The 16134-nt window shown below is 52.1% G+C and overlaps 1 protein-coding gene across 1 annotated transcript in view; it reads right to left on the bottom strand.

Moving 5' to 3' along the window:
* Nucleotides 1-16134, bottom strand: part of itga8 (integrin, alpha 8) — a 328234-nt gene that overhangs the window by 43891 nt on the left and 268209 nt on the right. The window contains exons 26-27 of the mRNA XM_072508666.1: nt 14643-14768; nt 2210-2323 (exon numbers count right to left, since the gene is read on the bottom strand). Of these exons, the coding sequence (XP_072364767.1) occupies nt 2210-2323; nt 14643-14768 (240 nt within the window). The remainder of the gene's footprint in view (nt 1-2209; nt 2324-14642; nt 14769-16134) is intronic.

A 16134-nucleotide genomic window follows, 5' to 3' on the forward strand; every position in this document is an offset into this window, starting at 1 on the left:
GGCGCCGTCTTTGTCGCTAGTCGGCGGACATCGCGCCGTTGGGGGAGAATTTCGCCCCTCACCTCTAAATCTTCTACCCCTCATCATAAAACTATGACCTCTCATTCTAGACTGCCCCACAAGAGGAAGCATCCACTCTACGGCGTGATTTACCATCAAAAAACAGAGTGCCTTTTTGGGCAGGTTTAGCGGGGTGTTTCCTGGTGCCTGCAGTGCCACCCAGGCACCCTGGCAGTGTCCCAGACAGCCTGGCATGGCCACCCAGGCAGTCTGGCAGTGTTCATGTGGCACTGTCAGGGTGCCCGAGTAGTAGTGTTAAGGTGTCAGGCTGGCAGTGCCTAGGTACCCAGGTGGCAGTGGGAGTGCCAGGGTACCACCCTGCCCAGAGCTCGACCACCCGGAGGTCTCCGATGGCCTGGAAGGCCCCCCAGGTGACATTATGCCTGATCCACGGCTGAGTGGACCAGTGCTAAATGACGCCATGGCGAGGTATCCCAGGCACGGGCGTTCATTCCCGGACATCGGGAGCCGACATATTTAAGTGACCCTAACTGACCAGCGAGGGTATGATCCAGATTGCAGCGCCTCGTGAGATGTCGTTAGATCTCACAAGGCATACTGAGCATCACAAATACCGTGAGAGGCCTCTTGTGAGATTTAACGGCCTTGTTGCATCACCGAGTCTTGTGTGACCAGGCTGTTCGATCACGTCCTCTGCCAACGTTGTCAATGTCCTTTTATCATCTTATACATCTCAATTAGATCTCCTCTCATACTTCTAAATCGAATGAGTATAGGCCAAAACTGCTCAATCTCTCAGACAAACCCCTCATCTCTGGAATCTCTGGAATCAATTGAGTGAAGCTCCTCTGATCTGTCTTCAATGCAACTACATCCCTCCTCAAATAAGGGGACCAAAACTGTACACACTGTACATAGTACTCCAGATGCAGTCTCACCAATGCCTTGCATAGGCATGGAACCAAATTTTCATGTGGGTGTAGAGGTGCATTGTGGTGCGTGAATGGACACACAGGCGCAGAGTTTTGTAGAGTCGTGACTGCATGACTGCATTTATCGGTCATTAACTCTTACGAGGTATGATTCTGTGGGTGCAAAGACGCTCAACCCAGAGGATCTATGTTTTATAAACAGTAATAATCTTCCAAATTATGTGAATAAATATTGCACAGATGTCAAATCAGGTGAGCAGACCTCCAGAAATATGTTTTGGCAGAATTGACAATCTAAATATTAATATATCTGTCAGCTGTCCAGCAGAAAAAACTTTTGAGGTAATTATGCCACTAATTGATTCATCAAGAATCTTTAGCTGTGATTGCTGGGTACTGCATGTGAGCAATTTTGAGTATGAAATAAGAAATGAAAAGGAACATAGTCACTGCAAAACTGCACATAGATTCTTGTGGTAATTGGAAAAAAAATGTTTTTTTAACCACAAACTTTAAACCTCAGTTTGAATGACCATCTTATGACGTCTGTGCTTTTGAGTACTGCAGAATTTTTCACAAAGACCATTCAACCCTGCATCATGTCAGCTAGCTGAAAGCTTGATTCCATTCAAATACAGTTACGTAATAAAATACATGTGCTTGTTGGTCTTAGTTGATAAAGAATCTAGACAGAAAGATAATCCAACCACGACCGAGTAAGCAGCATGCGATGTGCTGCACTCTTATGAAATAGCAGTCATAAGACCAAACGTCTTTGTGTTTTTAGGCAATATTTGCTCTTGTGATTGCTCCATAATATGGAAGATATAAGATGAATAATTCAGAAGTAAAGATACATTAAGTCTTCTACTGATTGTTGACAAATGTATAGATACAGCTAAAATCTCATAAGTAATTTGTGCAGAATGAAGCAAACTGTGAACACTTAGCAAACTGATGAGCATGCAAATTTCTGAACGCACAGTGGTAAAATAAGCCATCATTAAGATTTATAGTGTAATTAGTTAATATTGGCCCGAGTCAATACATTATGTAATTTGCAATTATGCTGCTTATCATCTGCTTCATAAATCAACTTTTCTAAATATATTGTTGGTTCTGAAATAAACTGACGTAAGAGATTGTGTAAATTCTTAGCAATCTACCCAGGTCATTTCAAATGTTCATCCAAAAATAGGTTTTTATTTTATAGATTATTGTATATGTAGTTCCGAATTAACAACTTTGTATATTACCTTTAGGAAGGTTTGAACCCAGAGTCGAGACCGAACTTTCAGCACTGCACTCTGCCCTCTTCCCAGTTGATCAACATGGCAAACTATCTTGGTACAATTTATGTTGTTACAATCCTGTGGAAAAAAAAGTAAAGGCTCAGTGATAATAAACTTTACCATGACGCAATTGAATTGTCATCACAATTCTTTGGCTCCTTTTCCCCACAGGCAATCATAAATTTAAAAATAAATTCAAACCAGGGCCTTGCATGTTGTGCTTGTAATATATGTTTTTTTATTTTACATTATCAAAAACAAGGCTTGTAAATATTCTTGTGGTCACCACCCTCCACCCCACCCCACCCCAACTAATTTTACAGCATGCTATCCTGCTGCTTGATGTGGTGAAGTACTGCGTGAGTGCACGTAATGACATTGCTGAAGGCGAACATTTTGCAGCCACAGATATTGATTGTGCCTTAGTGAGACATGTTCAGTAATGTCTAGCAGGGCTGATCCCTAAAGCTATCATATCCAAGTGGTCGGTAGACTTTCCGGATTTGCTTACGTCAAAAGCCACGCATATGCAACATACTGAAAACCTATTTTGAGATGATCAGGCGTTACACACATGCATGGAAAGCCAGTCAGTTACAGCAGACAGGCATTATGCAAGTTCTCTAATGAAATCAATGGGCAGGTTCCAGACTGATGCCTCAGATAACCCCTCTGTATCACTCCACCACATCCGCTGATTATCTTTAAACAAAAGTATAAACATTTCTGAAAATTAAGGCATTTTTTCAAATTACATCTACCCTTGATTGGCGTGCCTAATCTGCTCCTGAGAAACAGTGGCCATGATCTAGATGCCCGTTAGTCGCCGGTGCAAATCCTGCAATGGCAGCTAAGCCTGGCAAGCGGCCAAAAACGGGATTTGTTTTGGCAAGATCTCGGTTTGAGATCTTTCCCTACCCCCGCCGGGGACAAGATCTGCCTGGGCGTGAAGTTGATGTACATATTTTAACATATATTATAATTATATTAAAGGGCTCCACTCTGTAGCATCTGCCCATGACGCATCCTCTCTGCCCCCCAGCACCCCCAATGGCGTGATTTCACATCGGCGCAACATCACTATGGTCCTCAGAAACAAAACGAGTCATGATGACCATGCCAGGGGCCCAGAGGTCTGTAGGCCCCGGGGATTGATGGATATGCCTGGGGGGATTGATGGATATGCCTGGGGGGGAGGGGGGGGGGTTGAGGAGCTCCCTTTCTGAATGTGAGGAATGTGAGGTCTTTCCCTTTGATGCCGGGGGGGGGGTTCACGGTGCCCTTTAGAAATGGTGACTCCAATCTCAGATTCCTGCTGTTGCCGTCGTCTTTAGGCCCCGGTCCTCCAGCTGGCTGTGTAATCCTCACCAGCAGTCTGAAATTGCACAGAGTGTCGTTTAATCAGCCACAAAAAGGTGTTTGAGAAGCCCCCAAGTTTCACACAGCTTTTCTCGCCTGATCCAACATTTTGTACAATTTTGGAAAGATTGCACCCAGTGTGTCAATTGAAAATGCTCCAACCAAAGATAATTTTCTGGTAAGAAAACTTGCAGTGAAGGAACTGTTGACTTGTTCAGGTGAGAGTTGACTTATCTCAAGCCCACGGGGAGAACAATCAACGATCCCCCATGGTCCTTGTGAGGCTCAACACACCCAGTAAATGATTTTATGGTGTTGAATGCGGGATGAATATTGGACGGTACATTGGCGATAACTCCCTTACCCTTCACAATAGGGCTATGGGATCTTGTACTCCAGCCTGAGGGGGCAGATGGGATTTCAGGTTAAAGTCTCTTTTGGTAGCTTCTCGGCCCTTTGGATAAGATCAAGCGTGAGATCAGGTGTAATGCCTGGATCTGGTATGTCTCTCTTGTGGGGATTATGAATTGGATTCAATTTGAATTGTTTTTTTGGAGCAGGCAAGGAGCTAGATTAGGGTTTGCCTCTGACCACACTCTGAGCTCTGGCTTTGTAACTCTGATAAAATAATTTATAAAAAAGTATCTTTTGAAAAACTCCTCACAAACATATATTTTAGACCAACTACATTAAATGCTGTAACATTTAAAGTAATTTGGTATTTTTTCTTGACCTTACTTCTGAATTAAGTTATTAAGCTGAAAATTTGGTTAATGTTAAAATTTCATTAACTAAATATACAACAATTGTGGCCTACCAGCAGAATGCCATTGCCACTTAGTTTTCCAAAGATTACAATGGGATTAGCTTATATTTTAAGGGAAATTTCTGAAGGTATTAAAGATCAAATATATGTAATACTTACATAAAGCCTCTTGAATCTCCAGCAAATGAAAATCAATATCAGTTCTCATGCTGTTAATCTTTTAAAGACTATAGAATAATTACTATACTTCATTTATTTAGGGTGCAGTTTTTTATAAAGGCCTATTATGTTAAGCACTTTTTATGGTCAATATTAATATTTTGAAGATCACTTTAAGGAAATTATATTACAAATATATGGGGCGGAATTCTCCCCCCCACGCCGGGTGGGACAATCGCCGGGGCCCCGCGCGAGTCCCGCCACGTCGCCCCGGCACCCGCACGTGATTCTCCCCCCCCCCCAAACCGGCACGGTGAGAATCACGGCTGGCCGCTCGGAGAATCGCCGCTCACTGTTTGTAACGGGCGAGCGGCAATTCTCCGGCCCAGATGGGCCGAGCGGCCTGCCCAACACGACAGGTTCCCACCGGCGCTGTCCACACCTGGTCGCTGCCGGTGGGAATAGCGCGGGAATGCTGCGGGTGCGGCCTGTGAGGGGGGGGGTGTTCCTGCACCGGGGGGGGAGGGGACTCAAAAAGGGTCTGGCCCGCGATCGGTGCCCACCGATCGGCGGGCCGGCCACTCTGAAGGAGGACCTCCTTTCCTCCGCTGCCCAGCAAGATCCATCCGATATCTTCTTGCGGGGCGGCCGCGGGGAGGGCGGTAACCGCGCATGCGCGGGTTGGCGCCGGTCAACCTGCGCTTGCGCGGATGACGTCATTTACGCGGCGCCGGCCGTGTCATTTACGCGGCGCCGCTTTTACGTGGCACCAAGGCCCGGCACGTGTAAATGACGTGGCGCCGCTCCTAGCCCCCGGGGGCGGGAGAATAGGGGGCTGGGAACGGCCTCTGACACCGGAGTGGAACACTCCGGTTTTCACTCCGGCGTCAGCACTTAGTCTCCCGATGGGAGAATTGCGCTCCTTATGTATGTTCTGCAACGTTCAAAGTATATTTGGCACTTAAAAGATTATCACGGAAGCTAATTTCCAGAAATGTCTAAATTATTCATTGAACATCCATCAAGCTGATTACACTTTGTACTGTTTACTGTGCCTTACAAGCAAATTACAAAAAGGCAAGGTCAAACAAAAATAAGGCCAGGTCACACCAGGAAAGGCAGAATTGCAGCAGAGCGATCATAAATAGCTTAACGTTAGCAAGCAATTCTCCAAACCATTACAATTAGTAAAAAGTACTTTCAACTATAAAAAACACACAGAAGTCAAAAGTACTCCAGTGTGCCTGTTTTACTTTGGGTCCAAGCACAGAGCCTCATTTGAAGGCCTCAGATTTAAAGAGGGTGTTCTTTTCTCAAGGCTGCACATTACAGCAGAACCATGCCATTATCTGCATTCAAACTGCCTTCAGAAAATTGAGTGGGACACCTGGGGCGTCATTCTCCGACCCCCCAGAGGGTCGGAGAATGGCCGTTGGCCGCCGTGAATCCCGCCCCCGCCGGTTGCCGAAGTCTCCGAAGGGAGAAAAGCCGGCGGGGCGTTAATGGCGCCGCGGCCGTCGGAGAATGTCACGGGTCTGCGCAAGGCAGTCGATTTTCGGCCTGCCGATATTCTCCCTTCCGGATGGGCCGAAGTCCCGTCAACGTGATGACCGTTCACATCGACGTAAATTAAACCTTTTCATCGGCGTGACCCGGTGCTCCAGGTTCACGCCGACCAGCGTGGAGGTGAGTGACGGCCTGGGGGGTTGGCTCTGGGCAGGCGATGGCGTGGTCGCAGTCTGAATGTGTGGGGAGAGGTGTGTCTCGGGATGTGTGTGTGTGTGTGTGCGGCGGGGGGGGTGGTTAGAGTGGGCTGGGCTCTGGGGGAGTGCCGGGAGGGGGGTCCGTGCCGGGGAGGAGGTTGGGGTCCGTGCCGGGGAGGGGGATGCGAGGGCAAGTGAGTTGGTCCACCTGGCCAGGTGCCAGCCTCCAACAGTTGGACCCATGCGGTCCATGCCACCTGGCTGGGGGGAGGAGGGGATATGGGCAATGATGACATGTCGTCGTTCCCCTCCCCCCCCACCAGGCCGTCATGTTTTCCGATCATCCAGCGATGTTGGCCGCCGTGGCGGCAGCCGCTCATGTCTATGTTGCCCTGGATGAGGAGGAGGAGGAGGAGGAGGAGGAGGAGGAGGAGGAGGAGGAGGAGCGTGCCAGAGAGGCGGCGCAGGCTGCCGTAGAGGGACAGGCGGCAGCCGCCCAGGCTGGAGGGACACCTGACCGTCAGGACGAGGAGGGGGAGGAGGACGTCGCGGCCCCACAGCAATGGAGGCACCCGAGGGCGCCCCGTGTGTACCGGCCCCGGCAGTCATACCAGGACCTCACGGACCGGGAATGCAGGAGGAGACACCGGATGAGGCGGGAAACCGTGGCACACATCTGCCACCTGCTGGCACACCTGTCACCGCGTGGCACTGGCGGGGGACACCCTCTCCCCGTGTCCGTCAAGGTTACGGTGGCCCTGAACTTTTATGCAACGGGGTCATTCCAGGCACCGAGTGGGGACCTGTCCGGCATATCGCAGACATCGGTGCATCGGTGCATCCGGGCAGTGACAGATGCCCTATATGCCATGGCGCACCGCTACATCCGCTTCCCTGTGGACCGGGCCAGCCAAGATGCCCGGGCCGTGGGCTTCTCTGCCGTGGCCGGGTTCCCCATGGTCCAGGGCGCGATTGATGGGATGCACGTCGCCGTGCGGCCACCTGCAGATAACAGGGCCGTGTTCACCAATAGGAAGGGGACATATTCGATGAACAGACAGGTGGTCTGCGACCACCGCATGATGATCCTGCACGTCTGCGCCCGTTACCCAGGCAGTGTACACGACTCATATGTGTTGTCGCGGTCATCCATCCCCGGCATGTACGAGGGACGCCATCCCCGGCTGAGGGGCTGGTTGCTGGGCGACAGGGGCTACCCATTGCGATCGTGGCTGATGACGCCTATACGGAGGCCACGCAATGAGGCAGAGAACCGCTACAATGATGCCCATGTAGCGACAAGGGGAGTGATAGAGAGGTGCTTTGGCGTGCTGAAGATGAGTTTCAGGTGGCTGGACCTCTCTGGGGCGCCCTCCAGTATCGGTCAGATAGGGTCGGCCGCATCATTGTGGTGTGCTGCGTCCTGCACAACATAGCCCAGCAGAGGGGCGATGTGCCGCAGGCAGAGGAGGGCGGAGTGGAGGAGCAGCAGGAAGAGGCGCAGTCCTCCCCAGATGAGGGGGATGGCGGTAATGGTCAGGCCAGACGGGGTAGACACAGGCGGGTGGCTGTCCACCGTTACCGGCTGTCCCAGCGGGCACGGGACAGACTGATAGCCGCCCGCTTCACTGACTAGATGGGCGTAGGAATGGGGTAGTATGGCCACAGACCGCACACCATGGCAACAGCCGACCACCCACACCCCCCACCCATCCACCCACCCAGCACCCTCACCCCCTCCCCAACCCCACCCATCCCACCAGCATTCACACCACCCCCCCCCCCCCCATTGCCGATCCACCTGCGGCACAACGGCCGGGCTCACACAGTTGCGGGTGGACGCGTGTCTATTGCAGGCCATGGAGGATGATGACAACCCGCCCTGCGGTGAGCTCCTGGCTCCACAACGTTGGACTATGTCTGACCCATGGCCACAGTACCACCATCCACTCGGACCATCCCTGCATGCGGCTGTGACACTGCAGCGCACGGTCCCGTCCTCTGCCCGGGGGATGTTGATGGCGGCCCAGGGGGAAGGGGGCAGACTCACCTGGGGCTGACGTAAGACCACCCCTCACACACACACTTGCGCTCAACGTACATGACACCCCCGCACGCTTTGGACAGAGCACAAAGGCAGCTTCTGTAGGTGTAACATTGACTTTAATAACCAAACAAGTTCATGCACGTGCCCTAGCCCCTAAAATTCATCTGTGCCCTGCACCCATGCCAACTTACTCAGTGCCTAATTGTTTGGCCTTACGGGCCCTTTGACTACGTCTACGTGGTTCCCCAGACGGTACAGCAGAACTGGAGGTGGACTCCTGTGATTCCTGCCCTCTGACACTGGATCCCTTTGGCGGCCGTTTCCTGGGGCGTCCTGGCCTAGATGGGCCAGGCTGCGGCCCGGGCGACTGGGATGGCGAGCTGCCAGCCTGTCCTGCCCGTTGCCCACCCGATGCACCTGGGACGGAAGGGGGAGGAGTCCGAGGTGTCGCGGTGTTCCTGGACCTCCCCTACAGGGGGACCCGTGACGGACCACACCACCTCCTCCTCCCTCGGGGTGCCCGATGGCCCCCAGGCCTCTACATGGGTGGGGGATGCGAACGGACTGGCCATCCGACGCCCCCCCGGCATCTGGCGCTGCCAGACCTGGAGGCCCGTGCTGGTATCGACAGGGGTCTGCAGGTTTGCAGCCATGGAGCCCAGGGGGTTGGCAAACCCTGTCTGTGACAGTGCGACGCCGGCTCGCACATGGCCACTGGCGCCGATGCCCTCAGCGATGGCCTGTAGAGACTGGGCCATGGCCTGTTGAGACTGGACCATGGCCTGCTGAGACTGGGCTATGGCCTGCTGAGACTGGGCTATGGTGTTGGGCGCCTCTGCCATCTGGCGCTGGCACTGGCTCATGGCCTCCTGTGAGAGGGCAGCCATGTCCTGGGCCACAGACGCCGCCTGCACGGAAAGCCCCAGGCCTCGCAAACCGTTCCCCATGTCTGACACCGTCGCACCCATTGCCTCCACCACGGACGCCACCCGTGCGGTGTCGGCCTGGGTGGCACGTATGACCGGCACCACTTCCAGCTCCTGGACGCGGGTGGACTCCTCCACCTGCAACTGCAGCCGCCGCAAGCCGGCCGTCACCCTCTTCGCTCGTCTCCGGGTCGGTGGTTGCATCGGATCTATGGGTGGGTGTGGTAACTCCAGGAACCCGGGATCCATCTGGGCGGCAGATGTTCGTTTGGGCTGGGCTGCCCTCCGACCACCGGCCCCTCTGCTGCTCCTACCTCCACCTGCTGTACCGGGACGGCTGTGTTGTGCACACCAGTGAGTGTACCAGACGCCTCATCACTAAAGTGCCCAACCGAGGTGAGTGTTTCTGCGATGGTGGAGGGTGTTGGTGACAGCAGTGGCGTTGTGTCGTGCTCTTCGTCCCACTCTGAGTCCATGGCACTTTGGGGTGGGGGTTCGTCTCCACCCATCCACTCTGAGTCACTGTCCGGTATTTCGTCTTCCTGGGTAGTGCTGTCCCGGGTAGGGGTGTCCTGGGCAGTGCTGTCCCGGGTAGTGGTGTCCTGGGTAGTGGTGTCCTGGGTAGTGGTGTCCTGGCTCGGATGTGACGGGGGCCTGTGGCTGCCCCCCTCGTCGCTGGGTGGTCGCTCCCGCACGTGACGGGGGTGTCGTCTACCTGTTGCTCCAGGTCTTTCCGTCTCCCGTGGTGTGCGAGGGGCATCCTGCGGGCGTCGCATGCTGGAGGGTCCGGGTCTCTCTGTCTCCCGTGGCCTCCGAGGGGCATCCTGCGGGCGGTCTGCATCTGCGGGGATGGGTGCCTGGACGTTTGCTCCTGCAATACACAATGAAGCATGCATGGGAATATGGGGGAGGGGGATATGGGGGAGGGGGGATATGGGGGATTCTGGGGGAGGGGGGATATGTGGGATATGGGGGAGGGGGGTATGGGGGATATGGGGAGGGGGGGATATGGGGGAAATGGGGGAGGGGGGATATGGGGGAGGAGGGATATGGGGAGGGGGATATGGAGGAGGGGGATATGGGGGAGGGGGGATATGGGGGAGGGGGGATATGGGGCAGGGGGGATATGGGGGAGGGGGGATATGGGGGAGGGGGGATATGGGGGAGGGGGTAATATGGGGGAGGGGGTAATATGGGGGCTATGGGGGAGGGGGGATATGGGGGAGGGGGATATGGGGGAGGGGGGATATGGGGGAGGGGGGATATGGGGGAGGGGGGATATGGGGGAGGGGGGATATGGGTTAGGTTGTTCACCTTCTTGTGGCACTGGGTGCCTGTCCGTGGTGTCAGGGCCGCAGCGGTGACGGCCTCTGCCACTTCCCTCCACAGACGCCGGCTGTGGCGTGGGGCAACTCTGCAGCCATGCCCGGTATACAGGGCGTCCCTCCTCTGCTCCACTGCATCCAGGAGCGCCTCCACATCCCGTGACTGGAACCTCGGGGCTGAGCGGCGGCCAGCCATCTAGTTGGGTGTTCCGGTCGGGTGTTCCGGTCGGGTGGGGGGGAGCAGCGCGGCCTTATGAGCCGTCACGCCGTGCGGCGCGTATGACTCTGCACGGCGTGAACCACGTGCACAAGCGCGGATCCCGTTACGTCGCTGCTAGCCCATTTCGGGCCGGAGACTTTCGACCCATTTTTCCGATGTGACGCAAGTCGGATTTGCGCCGTTTTTTGCGCCGATCGGTGGACTTTGCGCCGATAACGGAGACTTTCGCCCCTAATTTGCCGTATTTCGAGACATTCTCTGCTTCCTCTTTCTCCTTCCATTTTTAACCGACTCACTTCTCGTGCTACAATTGCGAGAATACAGAATGCCATACAGTAAACTGCAAATTCCAGTCGGATCAACTAATGGGACAGACACATGCATTTTCTGGAGCTATGAGCTGGCTGCCATCAGGGGCAAGATTCTCCGACCCCCCGCCGGGTCGGAGAATCGCCGGGGGCTGGCGTGAATCCCGCCCCCGCTGGTTGCCGAAGTCTCCGGCACCGGATATTCAGCAGGGGCTGGAATCGCGCCGCGCCGGTTGGCAGACCCCCCGCGTGATTCTCCGGCCCGGATGGGCCGAAGTCCCGCCGCTAAAATGCCTGCCCCGCCGGCGTAGATTAAACCACCTACCTTACCGGCGGGACAAGGCGGCGCGGGGGGGCTCCGGGGTCCTGGGGGGGCCCACCGATCCGCGGGCGGGCCTGTGCCGTGGGGGCACTCTTTTCCTTCCGCCTTCGCCACGGTCTCCACCATGGCGGAGGCGGAAGAGACTCCCTCCAATGCGCATGCGCGGGAATGCCGTCAGCGACCGCTAACGCTCCCGCGTATGCGCCGCCTGGAGATGACATTTCCGTGCCAGCTGGCAGGGCACCAAAGGCCTTTTCCGCCAGCTGGTGGGGCGGAAATTCGTCCGGCGCCGACCTAGCCCCTTAAGGTTGGGGCTCGGCCCCCAAAGATGCGGAGCATTCCGCACCTTTGGGGCAGAGTGATGCCCGACTGATTTGCGCCATTTTGGGCGCCAGTCGGCGGACATCGTGCCATTTCCGGAGAATTTCTCCCGAAACGGCGCGATGTTCCTTTGGCGCGGAAATGACATCTCCGGGCGGCGCATGCGCGGGAGTGTCAGCGGCCGCTGACAGTTTCCCACGCATGCGCAGTGGAGGGAGTCTCTTCCTCCTCCGCCATGGTGGAGACCGTGGCAGAGGCGGAAGGGAAAGAGTGCCCCCACGGCACAGGCCCACCCGCGGATCGGTGGGCCCCGATCGCGGGCCAGGCCACCGTGGGGGCACCCCCCCCGGGGTCAGATCGCCCCGCGCCCCCCCAGGACCCCGGAGCCCGCCCACGCTGCCTTGTCTCGCCGTTCAAAAGGTGGTTTAATCCACGCCTGCAGGACAGGCAATTTATCGGCGGGACTTCGGCCCATCCGGGCCGGAGAATCGCGCGGGGTGCCCGCCAACCGGCCCGCCGTGATTCCCGCCCCCGCCGAATCTCCGGTGCCGGAGACTTCGCAACCAGCGGGGGCGGGATTCACGCCAGCCCCCAGCGATTCTCCGACCCGGCGGGGGGTCGGAGAATGACGCCCCTTGAGTCAACTTTAGGTTTATTTTGTATAGATTATAATTTATTTTTCTGTCAGTAATGTCACTTTGTTTTGGTTTACCCCTTGCTGAAGGGCATAAACAGTCAGTTATTTTCATATTTTGGGGGAGGGATGTGAACTTCAATTTGTACACCTTCATTTAATTGATGTGTAAGTGGATTTTAAAGGCTGAAAGAGATAGTGGTGAGAATTAAGCGACAAAAGCAGAAATTTGACAATCTCTTTCAGGTTAAAGAAGCTACAAAATAACAGCCGGACTCGCTTGCTAATTCGATGGAGGAGTCAGTGGTACTCTGGAGTACGATGGATAATTGACTGGCCATGGTGGTTCACTAATGGAATCTGAAGGATGGGCTTGTCACTGGCTGTTAGGATTCTTTACAATCTGTTTCACATAATAGTACAAGGCAACAGCCTGATGAAGATGGAGTGATTCGCCCATCAAAGAAGTGAGGCTGACGCCTGGAAGCTTATTAATGCATCGTTCTGGGAGGTCAAATAATTTCAGCTATTTCAACCCCAGCAGTTCTCTTATGAACTTGACCTTGAAATTAAATGGTGCTATTGCAGTTTTACAGGCACAAAAGAGCCATTCAATATGACTGTCAGGATGACGCATTGTGTGCCATAACTGAGCTACTCAATCTTTTGACATGGGCTAAAACAAGCGTTCGGTACTTTGGACTGGATTCTCCGGTTTCACAGCCGCGTGTTTCTTGGCTATGCTGTTCGCTGCCGCCGGGATTCTGTCTTCCGCCACTTGTCAATGGGATTCCCCATCAAAGCCACTCCATGCTGCCAGGCTAGAGTGCGTGGCTGTTGGGAAATGTGAATCGCAATGACCGGAGAATTCCGGGCCTTTGCCTAATGGATATTTTAGGCCCCCTTTATAATATTGGTCTGTCCAAATGTAGAGAGCCTAGCATTCAGGAAAACATGGCTTTCATGTGGGATAGCCAACGGTTCTTAAAATAACTGTTTAGTATGACCACCAGCAAGACAAGTATTAAAAGAGAAATGAATGTGGAACTGGGAAGTACACGGCTGCTCCTCCCACTCCTGAAACAAAAATCCTCTTCTGCCAGACAACCAGCAGGTATCCACAATTTGCTACTTTCATGTGAATGAAGTCTGAGGCCCAGTGTTAGGGTGTGCCTAATATTGCGATCAGTCGCAGTGATCGTTCTCTGCCTCCTGTTCGCATTGGAGGCTGGTGGTGCACACCAATTTCTATGCCCTTGTATCTTGACTATGCTAACACATGCCAAAGCTTCCTAGACTTGTTTAAGTGAAGTGTTCCCGAAATGGGAAAAAATGTACTCTCCATATTGGGCAAACAGAGACTTCTCTTCTGTGGATACCTCAGTAGCTCAGTTTGAAGAACCTTTGAAACTGGATGAAGGGATTCTTCGAAAGTCAAATATTTAACTGGACATAAGAAAATATTCACAAAGATTGACTTAAAAGAAAAGTGGAGAATAAATATTAGTCAAACATTACTTCCTGAAGTTATGAAAGTTTAACAGTTTATCAGTGAATTAAGTCTTTTGTTAACAATTAGATGGATCTAACAATGTTTTGTCAGATGTCAACAGTCTGCTACAGTTTATTTTACTTTGCTCACTGTGCTGTGACCTAAAGATTACTTGTCTTCAGGCAAATGTTTCAAGAGGTATTCGTTGTTACATTTAAAAAACAGTGTCAATAAAGCAAATGAAGGGACAGAATTTCTTGTTTACGCACCAGGGCCTATTGGATTGCTTGGGTGTGGTGGACAGGGGAAACATCAGGTAAGGAGGATCAGATGCCAGTAAGTATGACCAAATGATTCTCATGCGTACATTGAAAATCTTTTCAATGTACATTCTGGCAACCTATTGATGACTGGCAAGACTGCTGAAGCCTGTCATGGCCAAGTTCTCTATATGACCTATATGCAACATCCATTGCAGATCTCTGGTAGAGTCCCGGGGAAGGGTGGGGGGGGGGCACCATAACAACCCAGAAACAGGAAAACTGGTAACGGCAAAGGTGCAACTTGATGATAAGAAATGTGCCACACTGAAGACGTGCCACAGTTTTGTCAAAATAAAAGGAAAACTTGCCTATAAACCTTTGAGAACAGTATGTTACAAATATACATATTAAAAGCCATTTTATTAGACAGGTGGGCAATTGCAACACTAAAACACAGTTTCCATATGGAAATGCACAATAACTACAGGAATAGTCACTTTCTAAAAGGATCAATAAAGATAATGTTCACCATCAGCACTGTCCTTTCCTTACCAGTACTTTTGACTGCTCATATTTTAGAGGCTGCGGTAACCTCACTTCTCGTCTTGTGATGTGATGTGTGGTCGTCAGAGGCTCCCTCAAGCTGATATGTTCTCCAGTAGCTGACGGGTCAACAGTCTACAACCAGAAAAATTATACACCATGAGAATAGCTTGACTGATCACCACTGAAACCATGAAATCATGAAACTTGACCTTCTTCATATGCACTGTCTTTAGATTTAAAGGCATATTCTTCCTGTAAATTGAATCCGTCCATTGAAACTGTCACACAAGTTAATTGCATCTAGCAACATGAAAGCACAGCAACCTTACAGCCCAGCTTGACGCTATCCATCACTCCCTTTAATAAGTTAATGCATTTTGCTATGCAACCCGTTACATTTCTGTCAAGACAAAGCAACACTAAAACTTTTTGAAAAAGATTTCATAGAACATAGAACAGTACAGCATAGTACAGGCCCTTCAGCCCACGATGTTGTGCCAACCATTTACCCTAATCTAAGATCAACCTAACCTACACATCTTCAATTTACTGCTGTCCATGTGCCACTCTAAAAGTCGCTTAAATGTCCCTAATGACTCTGATTCCACCACCTCTGCTGGCAGTGCATTCCACGCACCCACCACTCTCGGTGTAAAGAACCAACCTTTGACATCTCCCCGTTACCTTCCTCCAATCACCTTAAAATTATGTCACCTCGTGACAGCCATTTCCACCCTGGGCAAAAGTCTCTGGCTATCCACTCTATCTCATCACTTTGTACACCTCTATCAGGTCACCTCTCTGCCGTCTTCGCTCCAGTGAGAAAAGCCCTAGCGCCCTCAACCTTTCTTCATAAGACATGCCCTCCAGTCCAGGCAGCATCCTGGTAAATCTCCTCTGCACCTTCTCCAAAGCATCCACATCCTTGCTATAATGAGGCAACCAGAACTGGACACAATATTCCAAGTGTGGACTAACTAGAGTTTTATAAAGCTGCAGCAAAACCTCGCAGCTCTTAAACTCAATCCCCCAGTTAATGAAAGCCAACATATCATACGTCTTCTTAACAACCCTATGAGGGATTTTTGTACGTGGACCCCAAGATCCCTCTGTTCCTCCACTCTTCAAAAGAATCCTGCCTTTAACCCGGTATTCAGCAATCAAATTCGACCTTCTAAAATGAATCACTTCACATTTATCAAGGTTGAACTCTATCTGCCACTTCTCAGCCCAGATCTGCGTCCTGTCAATGTCCTGCCATAATGTGCAACAACCCTCAACACTATCTACAACTCCCCCAACCTTTGTGTCATCGGCAGACTTACTAACCCACTTTTCCACTTCCTGATCCAAGTCATTCATATAAAAAATTCCTTCCTTACAGTCATAATATGCCAGTATTTTCTGTCACGATAACAATAAGGCAAATGGCGCTTGCCATTATTCACAGTGAAACTTTACAGTGTGGGGTTGGTGCACAGTTTAATGCAAATATTCA

This window comes from Scyliorhinus torazame, chromosome 6 (assembly GCF_047496885.1).
Source record: "Scyliorhinus torazame isolate Kashiwa2021f chromosome 6, sScyTor2.1, whole genome shotgun sequence".
Taxonomy (NCBI): Eukaryota; Metazoa; Chordata; class Chondrichthyes; order Carcharhiniformes; family Scyliorhinidae; genus Scyliorhinus; species Scyliorhinus torazame.